The 12006-nt window shown below is 39.9% G+C and overlaps 1 protein-coding gene across 1 annotated transcript in view; it reads left to right on the forward strand.

The window, feature by feature from the left end:
- The window catches only part of LOC118807006 (A disintegrin and metalloproteinase with thrombospondin motifs 2-like), a 273404-nt gene that overhangs the window by 232671 nt on the left and 28727 nt on the right, over positions 1-12006 (forward strand). The window contains exons 6-7 of the mRNA XM_036568771.1: positions 10180-10336; positions 11417-11522. Coding sequence (XP_036424664.1) covers positions 10180-10336; positions 11417-11522 — 263 coding nt within the window. The remainder of the gene's footprint in view (positions 1-10179; positions 10337-11416; positions 11523-12006) is intronic.

Consider the following 12006-nt stretch of genomic DNA (forward strand, 5'->3'; position numbering starts at 1 on the left):
TGGAACTGAGATACAAGGGGTAGTGGTTGAAATCTTCCCTATGAAATTGGACCTTCAAATAAAAAAGAACATTACTTCATTAACAGGCTGCTAGCGCTGCTCTGTAGGCGACTCTGCCAGTCTGCAGTGACAGCAGAGGAGGGTAAAGTTCACTGCTGGTCTTTTGTTAACTTTAAGACACAATATGCCTTCAAAGAGGGGGAATGCGGCAATTATTTTTATGACTTACTCCTAATTCTTCAGTCATATGAAGCTGGTCAGCTATTAGTCAGCTTCTTGTTCAGATTTTCCTGTTCCACCCTAAATGGAGCAGTAGTTACATTCAGGCATCAGTACTGCTGGACTATTTAAGGTGGAACAGGAAATTTAGCTGGCTAGCTACTGAGACAATAGCATACTGATAGCGATTTTTATGCTTGTTATAAAGAAAAGGACAATAATACATTGAAATACAGTGGTTATCGTAATTTTTTAATGGAAAAAATTCTCACATTTGTGGGTTTTTTTGGTCTCTTGCAGAGCCATCTTGCCCGTTTTTTCTCATAACACTGTTTGGAGTGTGTCTCTAAAAAACCTCCGTTTGGAGAGCCAAGCAGCCCTAACACTTCACCCTACCCCTCTATCTCAACAACAATCAGAACACCCTACACCTAGACGTGAACACGCAAAACAGAGGGCTAAGTGATAGGGGCAAGGGGTGAAATGGGATTGGGCCTTGGTCTGCAGTTTGGAGCTGCAGTCTATTGCATTTTCATCAAAAATACTCCACTGGCTTTCCCACAAGAGAAACTGTTTGAGACGTCTTAGTTTTGAGGGCTTTTGTGATTCATTTGAAAAAGCCAAACCTCACTCCACTCACCAGGCTTTTGGATTAGTGTAGCCACAATCAACAACAATAATAGTAAACCTGGATATCTGCTTCTTTAGAATAGGTTTATTAGTTTGATTTTAACCACTCAGGTCCAAAAATATGTTCTGATCCATGAGCCAAAATCAAACACATCTCCTCACCATTATTTCATTTTACAGCAGCATGTGCTGCAGAAACAATACGAGAGCAAATGAAAGTCTGTGAAGAGACAAACATTAAAACAGGCAGATTATGCTGACAGTACAGCACCGACACGCTTCTAGAAGAAGAGGAAAGCAAGCTCTGTTGATGAATTCCCTGGTTTCATTATAGAATGCATTCCCACCAGCAGCAAACTGAACCAGGGTTCGCTTGGAAGCAGGCCGAGGCTCGTGGGTTTTTGCCAGACCAGGTTCAGCTGTCTGTTACAGAGTTGAGTACAGATGGAGTGTTACAGATGTCAAAACGAAGCAAACTAATAAAAAATCTGACGGGTTCACACCAAACAAGGCAAGTGTAAATGCAACCTGAGAAACTTCTCCAACTCTGCCTTGATAACTGTCTGCATTGCACCTGCAGCTGCGTTGTCTGAAACTGATGACGTTTATTTAGCTGTCTTCTGCAATGTTTTGATTTTTCTGCGTGTTTTGATTATAATTTGATAACGTTCGATTTTTTGATTCTCAATTATTTAGTTAATCTTTTTTTTTCCACTTTTATGACCTAAAGTGACGTTACCAACCCACTACGAACTATTACCTCCCACTTAGTACAGGCCCTGCGGACCACTACAGGGTGCTTCATGGCCCACTGGTTGAGAAACCCTGCCCTAAACCACATCGACAAGTCTGCAAGACCTTAATGAGGACATGGATGCTGTTTGAGTGGGTCGAGGGACGTTTTCGGGAAGTGATTTGGGTGTCTGTTGACTTCTGGTGTTCTTTAGTGACATTAGCCTCATGACTCCATCCCTAAAGTAAGTAAGCAAAATTTAGACATCAAACATGTCATGGCTGATCAACTACATCTCATAAGTGGAAAACTGTGTACATTAGATTCTTCACCAAACTACTTCTTTAAGGACTTGTGGTTTCTGACCTCATATGGCATAAAAATAGACAACAAACACACACAATCCAGTCTTCAAGATGATTTTACTGCTATGCGGCATATGTTTGTCCATTTTGCAGACTCGCAGCTTAAAGGGCAAACTAACATATCTACTAAACATATCTTGGCTGATTAACTGCATTTGTGATAAAAGAACAGTTTCAAGTTTTCATTATCCTATTTCTTCGAGTCTGTGGACGAGTGAAGGTTGCTCATTCAGCCGCGTTCCCTTTTACTCTAGTTGAATTTTTAAACCAGGAAATATATCTCGGTAGTAACAAATGACCATTTCCTCTCAGTTACATATTCTGACATCTTCATTTTTCATGTAATCCATCATTCTCTCAGCTTAATTTTGCAGTCGACTAGCTGCACCTTAAATGGCCGCTCCTGCTGAATGGCTGTGTGTGCTGCTGGTGTTTAAGAGAATCTGGTTTGTTTTGTGGAAAAGATCAGGCACTTTTCTCTTGACCTGTAACTCCTACATTGACAGCACCTTTCAAACAGCACAGCTTGTCACAGTGGTCTGGAATGAAACGTCTAAGCAACAGAGTTTTGAGTTTTCAAAATGATGACGCATCGATACTCCATGTATATTTCACCAATATTCCATCCACTGACATTAAAGCCATACTGCTTAAATATTCCAGCAAAGCTTCACTGATACTTCCTGAATTTTTGTCTGATATCAGGCGTATAATACACTGACATGCCACCAGTATTCCAGTGATGCTGCATCAATATTCCACCAATGTTCCAGTTATTCTCCACCTGTATTCCACAAGTATTCTAGTGGTACTTTACCACTTCATCAGCATTCCAGTGATTTTCCACCAATATTCCAATGATACGCCACGTGTGTTCCACCAATATTCCAATGTGTATTCCACCAATATTCCAATGATACTTTCACTGTATTCCACAAATATTCCATTGATACTCCACTTGTATTTCTCTAATTTTCCAGTGATACTTCACCAGTATTCCAGTGATACTCCTCTTGTATTCCATCAAAATTCCAGTGATACTCCATCAGTATTCCACCCATATTCCTGCATTTTCACCAGTCTTATACAACTTTGGAAAATCCTTAAATTGTCAGCATTGAAAGATTGTAACAACAATAAAATATAGAACTTAAATTACTATTTTAAGAATAGAAGCACTTTTAGAGCTAGTCCTGGGCAACATTAAAAACCATTAGCACAATATTTTGCTGTTGAAATATCAGGATTATTTTTTACAATGAATGTGCTACTCATAAGTTCCAAACCACGTTATATTTTATCAGGGAAAAAAAATACATAAATATAAAACTTTGGAATTTAGCTACAGATGCCTGCGGGAAGCCCTGAGGTAGTATATTTTCATCATTTTACAACTCATTTGAACCACTGAGACACTTAGGATGGAAAATGTCTAGAAGACTATTGCACTCTGGGAACCCCCCAGCAGAGGCAGTGGAAAATGTACCATAGTGGTTTTTAATGCTCCATTGTAATCCGTTGTTTTTGCAATAAAAGTATTTTTGCAGTAAAAGCAAAAAAACATCATTACTTATACATATTAATGTTATTTATTAAGCTTTTTAAAGCTTTTTTTCCAGTTTTCCTTAATTCTCTATCAGTTCTCTTAAAGCTCCTGAAGCATCATCATCGCTGTCAGTCATTGCTGATATCCGATTACATGGCCCAGATTCTTACCTTTATAATTGATAATAATATAATATATAATATAATATATAATAATGGTCATATCATGATCTCATTATCATGCTTTCTATACACAAGCAGTGCAATAGATCTTCTTGTATTTAGTCTGAGGACTATCTGATGCCCTGAAGTCCTTCTAGGAAAGTCTGTTCACTCTGTGGTTATCTTTGCAATGCCACCCTTATTTTCACTCATCCAAGACCAGGCTCCTGTTTCTTTGAAAGAGAAGAGACGAAAATACTCAAAAGGTCAAACTGCTGTTTTGTAAGGTCACTAATAAAATCTGACAAAACCTGATAAATATTTTGCAGTGGTTTTTCTCAGTAATGCACAAAAACTGCTACTGGCTACTGTGCTTGTGCAGATCTCAACAACGAGGGGGATTTTCCCTAATAGTGGTGTGACCAGCAAACTGAATGGTTCTTTTTTTAATGGACAGCACTTTGTCCACAAACAGACACCATGTTGAGCGTTACGAGCTTTCCCATTCATAATTCAACCAGTGACCAGTCTCCTCCTTCATAAAGTTGCTGGATGCACTGGCAGAGTCATTTGCTGGTTTCATTTGGATGAGGTCCTGGTATTTTTGCACCGTTTTAAAATGACCCAGGTTTTTGAAGCCCTCACATTTTTCACAGTAGTACTATAGTCTGCTTTCTTACATTGGGCTGCTCATAAAAGTAAACAGAGATGACTGAATCGACATGATAGTGATCTCAGCGTGAGCTTGTCTTGCTGTAAACTCTCACTGCCTCAGACAGTTTACCCTCATGTGGCCATCCTGCAGTGCCAGACATTTGATGGGATACTTTCCTCAGCCTCAGCAGTGATTGTTGTGGAGTTGTGGTGATTGTTCGGGAGTGGACGGGTCAGCGGAGAGCTGGGGCAGATGGCGTCTCCTGGACTGATTTGGAGCGAGCGTCCCTCTGGCCATGTCTGGATTAAACAGAATAACACAAACTGTCCCACATTTACCTACCAGCCAAATCTCTCTCTCTCGATTTGTCTAGCTCTCTGTTCTCACTGTCTCTCTCTCTCTCTCTCTCCCTCTCTCTCTCTCTCTCTCTCTCTCCCTCTCTCTCTCTCTCTCTGGCATTCTCTCTATCTCTCTTTCTCTCTCTATTCTCTCATTTTCTCTCATCCCCCTTCTCTGTCCTTTTCAGTCATGTTCTTGTTCTTTCTTTCTCTCTCTCTCTCTCTCTCTCTCTCTCTCTCTCTCTCTCTCTCTCTCACTATTTCACTGTTTTTAACTCTCTCTCTCAGTCCAATTTTTCTTATTCTAATGGCACACCCAGTTACATATATCTTTCTCTTCTCTCTCTCTCTCTCTCTTTCTCTCTCTCCTGTCCACACCCCCTCTCGTCCCTCGCTGCCTCAGCCCCAATCAACATGCAGCCTAGCCTGCCTTGCCAGCAGGTTGTCCATCATCCCCAATTACTGTGGCAACCGTTGCCGCCGGCAGCGGCACACACTGATCAACTGAGTGACCCCACACACCTCCAACAAGTTTTCAGCATCGCGGCTTCTCCTGCACATCTAGAAAGAGAGGAGGAGAGAGACAGAGAGAGAGAGAGAGAGAGAGAGAGAGAGAGAGAGAGAGAGAGAGAGATTTGACACACCCTACAACGAGTCAGTGAGCAGAGGAGAGCGCGCATATTTAACAGACAGTAGACTAGCAGAGATACAGAGACAGTAAGAGGTAGTTAAAGACCTCATATTTAATTTTGTTAGACATTCATTCTTGATAATAAACACCTTTCTCAGTCATTCTTCTACAGATCTGTGTAGCATTAAAAATTGAAAATGTCTTTATTTTAACAGCTTCCAACATATTCTTTGAAATCTTTAGAATATTAAAATTATATCATAATCATTTTATAAATTTTCCTGCAACGAATTGATTGTATATCATTCAAAACAGTGAACTTTTAAAAGGTGATTACATAAGTTGCACTTGCATTGTTATGATTGATGCGGTTGTGTAAAATGTTTGGCTGTAATGTAATGCACCCATTAAACTGCTGTTTTAGATTAGTATGTAACATTTTACCTGATCAACATCATTGTTTTCATTCTGAAATTAATACCTACGACATGTTCCAAAAAAGCTTGGGGAATTTAAGACTAGGAACATTGTGAAATGTTCAAAAAACATCCTAAACAGATGAAGTAATCATGCTTGCATAAAAAAGGAGCAACCGGGAAAGCGAGGAAAAGTGAGGATGACATGGCTGCGTAATCCGAGTGTGTTTTGCTAGATTGGCCTGCATGCAGTCCAGAACTGTTTTCCATTGAAAAGGTGCAATGAAGGATCCATACGGTTTCACAGCTGAAGACTTTTATATCAGACCTATGGCAAAAAATCAAGCTTTCAAAATTAGTTTAGTTTTTGTCTTCAGTCTCCAAATGATTATTAAGTGTTGTTAAAAGAAAAGGTGATGTAACACAGTGGTAAACATACTCCTGTCCCAACTTTTTTGGAATGTGTTGCCAGGCATCAAATTTGGATTGAGCATATATTTACAAAAAAGGTAAAAGGTAAAAAATAAAATGTTCTGTTTTTTTTATTGTCTTTCAATCTAAACTTTCAAACTATTAGTCATTCCTGTGTGATTTATCAAACTGGGCCTGGTTTTCAGCCTGAATTTGACCTTGATGTGCCCCTTCTGACAAATTTTCACAATCTGAAGCAATTTTCCAGGTCAGGATCTTGATCGGAAGTGATGGAGGGGATGATCTGGTAATGTGAGAAAGGAAACGAGTCAGTCTTTAACCCTCTGATCGAGCTTGAAAGTAATCAGAGGCCCTTATCTTTTCAACATGTTTGACAGAGACTCAAAATGTTCACAGGTCCCATAATGTGAGATGGTCAGTGATGTAACTAAACAATGATTCAGACAAAAGCCAATGAAAGAGCCTGAAGTGTGGAGAAAAAAGGTGAAGAGAGACACGCGTGCACTCCACCAAGGACCACAGAGACACACACTCAAAAAAGGTACAGAACTGTCCCTGGGGCTGTACCCCTCTTGTCACTGGGGTGGCACTCTCAAGGGTACATCTCAGTACCTTTAGTCAGGGAACATAACTGTACCATAATCCATTGAAATCATATTTTCTAAGTTGTACTGACTCCACACACCCCGTCTCGTCTCCAGGCTTTTTATTTTATTGCTCTTTTTTAAAAGGTACAAATACGTACTTTTCACCAGGAAAAACATATTTTCATCCACAATCAGACCTTAAAACCACTGCTGTGCCTTTGAGGGAACATTTACATTGTTTGTACCTTGGTGAATGAAAAATGTATCTGCACAGCATCTTCATTTCTAATGGTGCAAAGGGGCTGATCGTTGAGTTCAGGCCAATAATCTCTCTCTCTACTATTTAAAGTCAGTAGCCAGTTCATAGTAAAATATTTCTCCAGTTCTGACTGTGATATCTGCGTTTGAACCCCATGTTCATCCCTAGTTTGCATTTTCACTACGCTTCTTGTGTGTGCATAAAAACTTAAGTAGGCTGATATGTGTGTTGTACCCCCTTTTTTGCCTTAGTGTCTAGTCTGCCCTTCTGCACCACAAAAATGACAGGAAATTCTGTTAAAGACGGGCGTTAAATGTGATGCTTTCTATTTTTGAGACCTCTTACAGTTATAAATAAAGGTTCTGTGCAGGTACGTTTTTTGTACATCATGGTACAAAAATCGTAAATGTACCCTTAAAGGTACAACAGTGGTTTTAAGGTCCATTTGTGAACCTTATATAAGTTTTTTTTTTCTCAGTGGATAAATACATGTATCTTCTAATAACCTAATGTTTTAAAACAGAACAGTGAAATAAAAAGCCTGGAGGCGAGACGGGGTGTGTGGAGTCAGTACAACTTAGAAAATATCATTTCAGTGGATTATGGTACAGTTATGTGCCCTGACTAAAGATACTGATGTACTCTTGCGGGTGCCACCCCACTGACATGAGAGGTACTGCCCCAGTGACAGTTTAGCACGTTTTTTCTGAGAGTGCAGGATTTTAAATGTTGTCTGGTGTAGGCCCGGCTTTAGACTGTCTACCAAAATAACTACACAGCACTTTGTAGATTATAGACTCTCTTATTCTTAATCTCAAAACTGTTGGTCATTTCAGTGCAATTTAGTTAAACTGTCTTGGAACCTATCATCATGTTACCTAAATAATGATCCAGTGCTTTGGAGTTGGTACCTAACACTTAAGTTGTTAATACCTTGAACTTAAGGGACTGTAAAAGAAAGTGTGGTAACACTTTCTATGAATGTCACCTTTGTAAGCATCTATAAACACATTTATAACATGTTATAATGTATTCATAAGGCATTCTAAACATGGTTATAAATATTTATAAGAATAGCCATGTTTATTATACATTATGAATTGTTAATATAATAATGGTGGTGTACATTGACTTTCCCACATTGGGTAAAGCACTGATGGCAGCACTAGTTTAAACTCTGACATTTGAAGCCTGTAATGAGCTTTATTGTGTATGTTTTAGTGTTTCAGTAAATCCTTCAGTAAATACTTCAACTTGAAGAATCACTCTTAACACTGCAGCAGGCTTTAGTACAGTATGCTTCACTTTACTTAGAGCGGACAAATACGACTTATGAGCTCTTATAACTTGTTATGATCAGTGCTTATAATGCATTATGTTAACAATTCATAATGCATAATAAACATGGCTATAACGTATAATGCATTTTTTATAAACATTTATAACTATGTTTATAATGTCTTACGAATGCATTACAACATGTTATGAATGTGTTTATAGATGCTTACAAAGGTGACATTCATAGAAAGTGTTACCAAAAGTGTTACCTGTATTTCTTTGGCTTCAGCTGATTTATTTCATTTTATTGCTTTTAATGTTAATCTCAGCATAGATTAAATTCCAAAGATATTCTTATACTTACTTACTTACCTGAAGATGGACAAAAGACTTAAACATGGCTGTTCCTGCTGCTGTTTTTAGCTGTGTGTACATTTTTCCAGCCCTGCATTACGTTCTTACCTTTGTCTACTGACTACATTCGGGGTAAAGGGAACATTTACTAGACTATTCCTATAAGAGGCATGCTTTATGTTTTACCCCATAATGGAGAAGGCCACCAACCAGCTGCTCAGCACTGCGAATGAATATGTCTTCAGGATCAGTGAGAGAAGATCCCCATCATTTATTATCTTTCATTAATTCTCACTAAGTGTATGTTTGTATGGCAGACACAGTGACACACTGCAAGACCTCCTCTTTAGCATTGAACTATTAAATAAGCCAATAGTCCTGTGCTTTTCTAGCAAGCGATGAGAACCTGTTTATCTCTGAGTGATGTTTAGCAGGACAGATTGGTCAGCTCTGCTTTCCCCGCTTCTGCTGGCTTCCTCCTCACAACTCAGCGACACAGCAAAGTCTCCCTCTACTGGCTGGTAGACATCACTGCATCTTTGTTCGCGCTCCAGGTTCATGAACTCAGTGGAAAGTAGAAAGGGAGAAAGGGGCAGTTTCAGGACACGCATCTGGAAAGGATCTCCTGTTTCTGGTGCTCTCATGGACACGTCATAGCAGAAGTGGAAGACATTCCTGCCTGATGTTTTACGTTCATGCCTTTTAGACGCTCTTACCAGCCGGGAACAGCAGCTCGAGCCACGCTTCAGACAAGTTTACAAAAGTAATGTCTAGAATTTGAGATGAAAACGGAAGAAGAGCCAGATCTCAGTCTGTCCAAAGAGACAGAAGTCTCTAAACTCAGCTTGAAGAGTGGAGAGTAATGTTTTTTTGGCAGTTATCGCTTTGCCATAAAACAAATCATATTTATTATGTTGGATCTGATTATAGCCTTCAAAGATGTTGTTGATGAAGTTGTAGTGCTTGGTCTTCTTTAAACGTTTCTTGCTGAAGGTCTTAAGTGCTGCTGGGTTTTGCAGTCACAGAGCAACATAGATCCTGATAAAACTATGATTTTTTGGGTATTTTTTGTTTGTTTGTTTTTTTTTTTGGTTCAGACTCAAGTAGTTCATATTCCTCCAGATTTTGCACAGCTGTTTTATTGAGCTTCAGTTGTGTCTCTTAGGCCCCATTATGTAGGATAATGTAGTGCAATGTGTGGTTGATGTAATTGTGAAGGACGTGTTGAGTCTCCTTTAGAGTCTTAGTAGCTGGGTGAGTGTACAGACTTTTCCAATGGATTTTACACACTAAGTTTTTTCACTCTCAAATCCCAATACATTACTGTCGTAGCTTTACTGCTGATGTTCTGGCTATGCGTCATTCACATCTGCAGCCCTTAAACTGTATTTTACTGGCACACGTTTTTCCATGAAAGTGTTGTTAATCAGAATGTGTCGTCCTCAGCATGAAAACTAAAGAAGCACACTTCAGACAGAAAGCACGCCATGGCTGACCATGTACTTTTAGGATAAGGAGGGGTAATTATGTCATTTTTTCTCAAAGCAGTATGCATTCTGTGTGGTCTGATTGCAGTCTGTGAGCCTGATTGAGTTGGGGAACCCGTCTCAGAGTCTGGAGAACGTGTGCCGCTGGGCGTTCGAGCAGCAGAGGAAGGACACCAACGACAAGGAATACCACGACCATGCCATCTTCCTCACCCGCCAGGAGTTTGGACCCACAGGAATGCAGGGTACAACACACAGAACAGACATAGGCCAACTCTACAACCTCTGTCCTCTCTCAGTGGACACTGTGGCTCTGAATTCAACTGTAAAACCAACAGAAACACTACAGACACAGATGACATTAACACCATGACAGGAGCCAAGCTCTATACTGTATGTCTAATAGTCTGTAGACTCGTCCTCATCCAACAGTTCTTCTGAAATGTGCGGTATTATAGGGAGTTTGTCCTCCCTTTACTGTAGTAACAGCCTCTACTCTTCTGGGAAGGCTTTACACTAGATGACTAGGCTTTACTAGATGATGGAACATTGCTGTGAGGATTTGATGGCATTTAGTCACAAGAGCATTAGTGAGGTCAGGTACTGATGTTGGATGGTCAGTTCTGGATCACCCAAACTCATCCCAAAGGTACTGGATGGAGCTCCATTACTCCAGAGAATGCAGTTCAACTGCTCCACAGTCCAATGCTGGGGGGTTTTATACCCCTCTAGCTGACACTTAGTCCACAGTGTCCAATCCTATTGGTCAGTGCCTCTCTATGGAGGTTTATTAGTGTGCTATCAGAAGTAAACAGGCTGTCAATGACTTCTGTTCTGACTGGCTAATTGACCGATCGTGATTCATGACATCATGACATCAGAAAATAATGAATTAAAATGGGCTGGTTAGCAGCTTACTCTCTATATGTGGACTGGATGGACTGGTCAGTGAACTTCACGGTGTTTCTATACTGCATCAATCGCTTTAATTCTAAAAACAGCAAGGTAAATTTGGCTTTCCAGGAAATGGGCCTTTAAGAACGACGTAAAATGCACTTAAGTCACTCCTTTCAAATGCTACAATCGTTCATTTGCTTTCTGACAGGCAGGAAAAGCACAGACTGTGCATTACTTCAACAGTAACATGGGCCTTAAACAATACTTGGCTCATTGTAGTGACCTCACATCCATGATGAGTGCAAAATAGGCTGCTCTTGCAGCTTAGTTTCCATGTATAGACTGTATGGACTGGAGTCTGTGTTTGGGTGTGAGCAAACATATCAAAAAACCCCTGAGCTAAGCCAAGTGGTCCTGTTCGCTTCTAGGTTACGCTCCTGTGACGGGCATGTGCCACCCGGTGAGAAGCTGCACTCTGAACCATGAGGATGGATTCTCCTCTGCCTTCGTAGTGGCCCATGAGACCGGCCATGTGTGAGTATCTGTGTGTATATTGGCTTTGTGAACATGTTCCTTAATTTCATATCAATGCTATAAATACAGCGTGTGCAGTAATGTATTACTGCGTCTCAGGGGTACATTGTGAGGTACATATTGTGAGGAGTGCATTACCCTTGGCCAGCTTCCAGACAGCGGCTCTCTGTTTTCATCAGGGATTGGCAACGGTGCAGGGAACCCTAAAGAAAAATATTTTTCACAGAACATAATTGAAACCAAGAACACAGAGGAGTGAAAACGCAGTTTGTTATCCTTTTTTCAGAGAATTAAAGCATAAAACATTTTTCATTTTGGTTTGTTATAAACAGATTTCCCCACTCGTGCTTTTCTGATGTAGCGTACTGGGGGTATATTAGCTCTATTGAATTAACAATACAGGCAAATGAGTCAGTTACATTTTAGGTTTGGAAACAACAAAATAATAATGTTATTTGGTGATTAATCACATGTTGAAATAAAG

This window comes from Colossoma macropomum, unplaced genomic scaffold, assembly GCF_904425465.1.
Source record: "Colossoma macropomum unplaced genomic scaffold, Colossoma_macropomum, whole genome shotgun sequence".
Classification (NCBI taxonomy): Eukaryota; Metazoa; Chordata; class Actinopteri; order Characiformes; family Serrasalmidae; genus Colossoma; species Colossoma macropomum.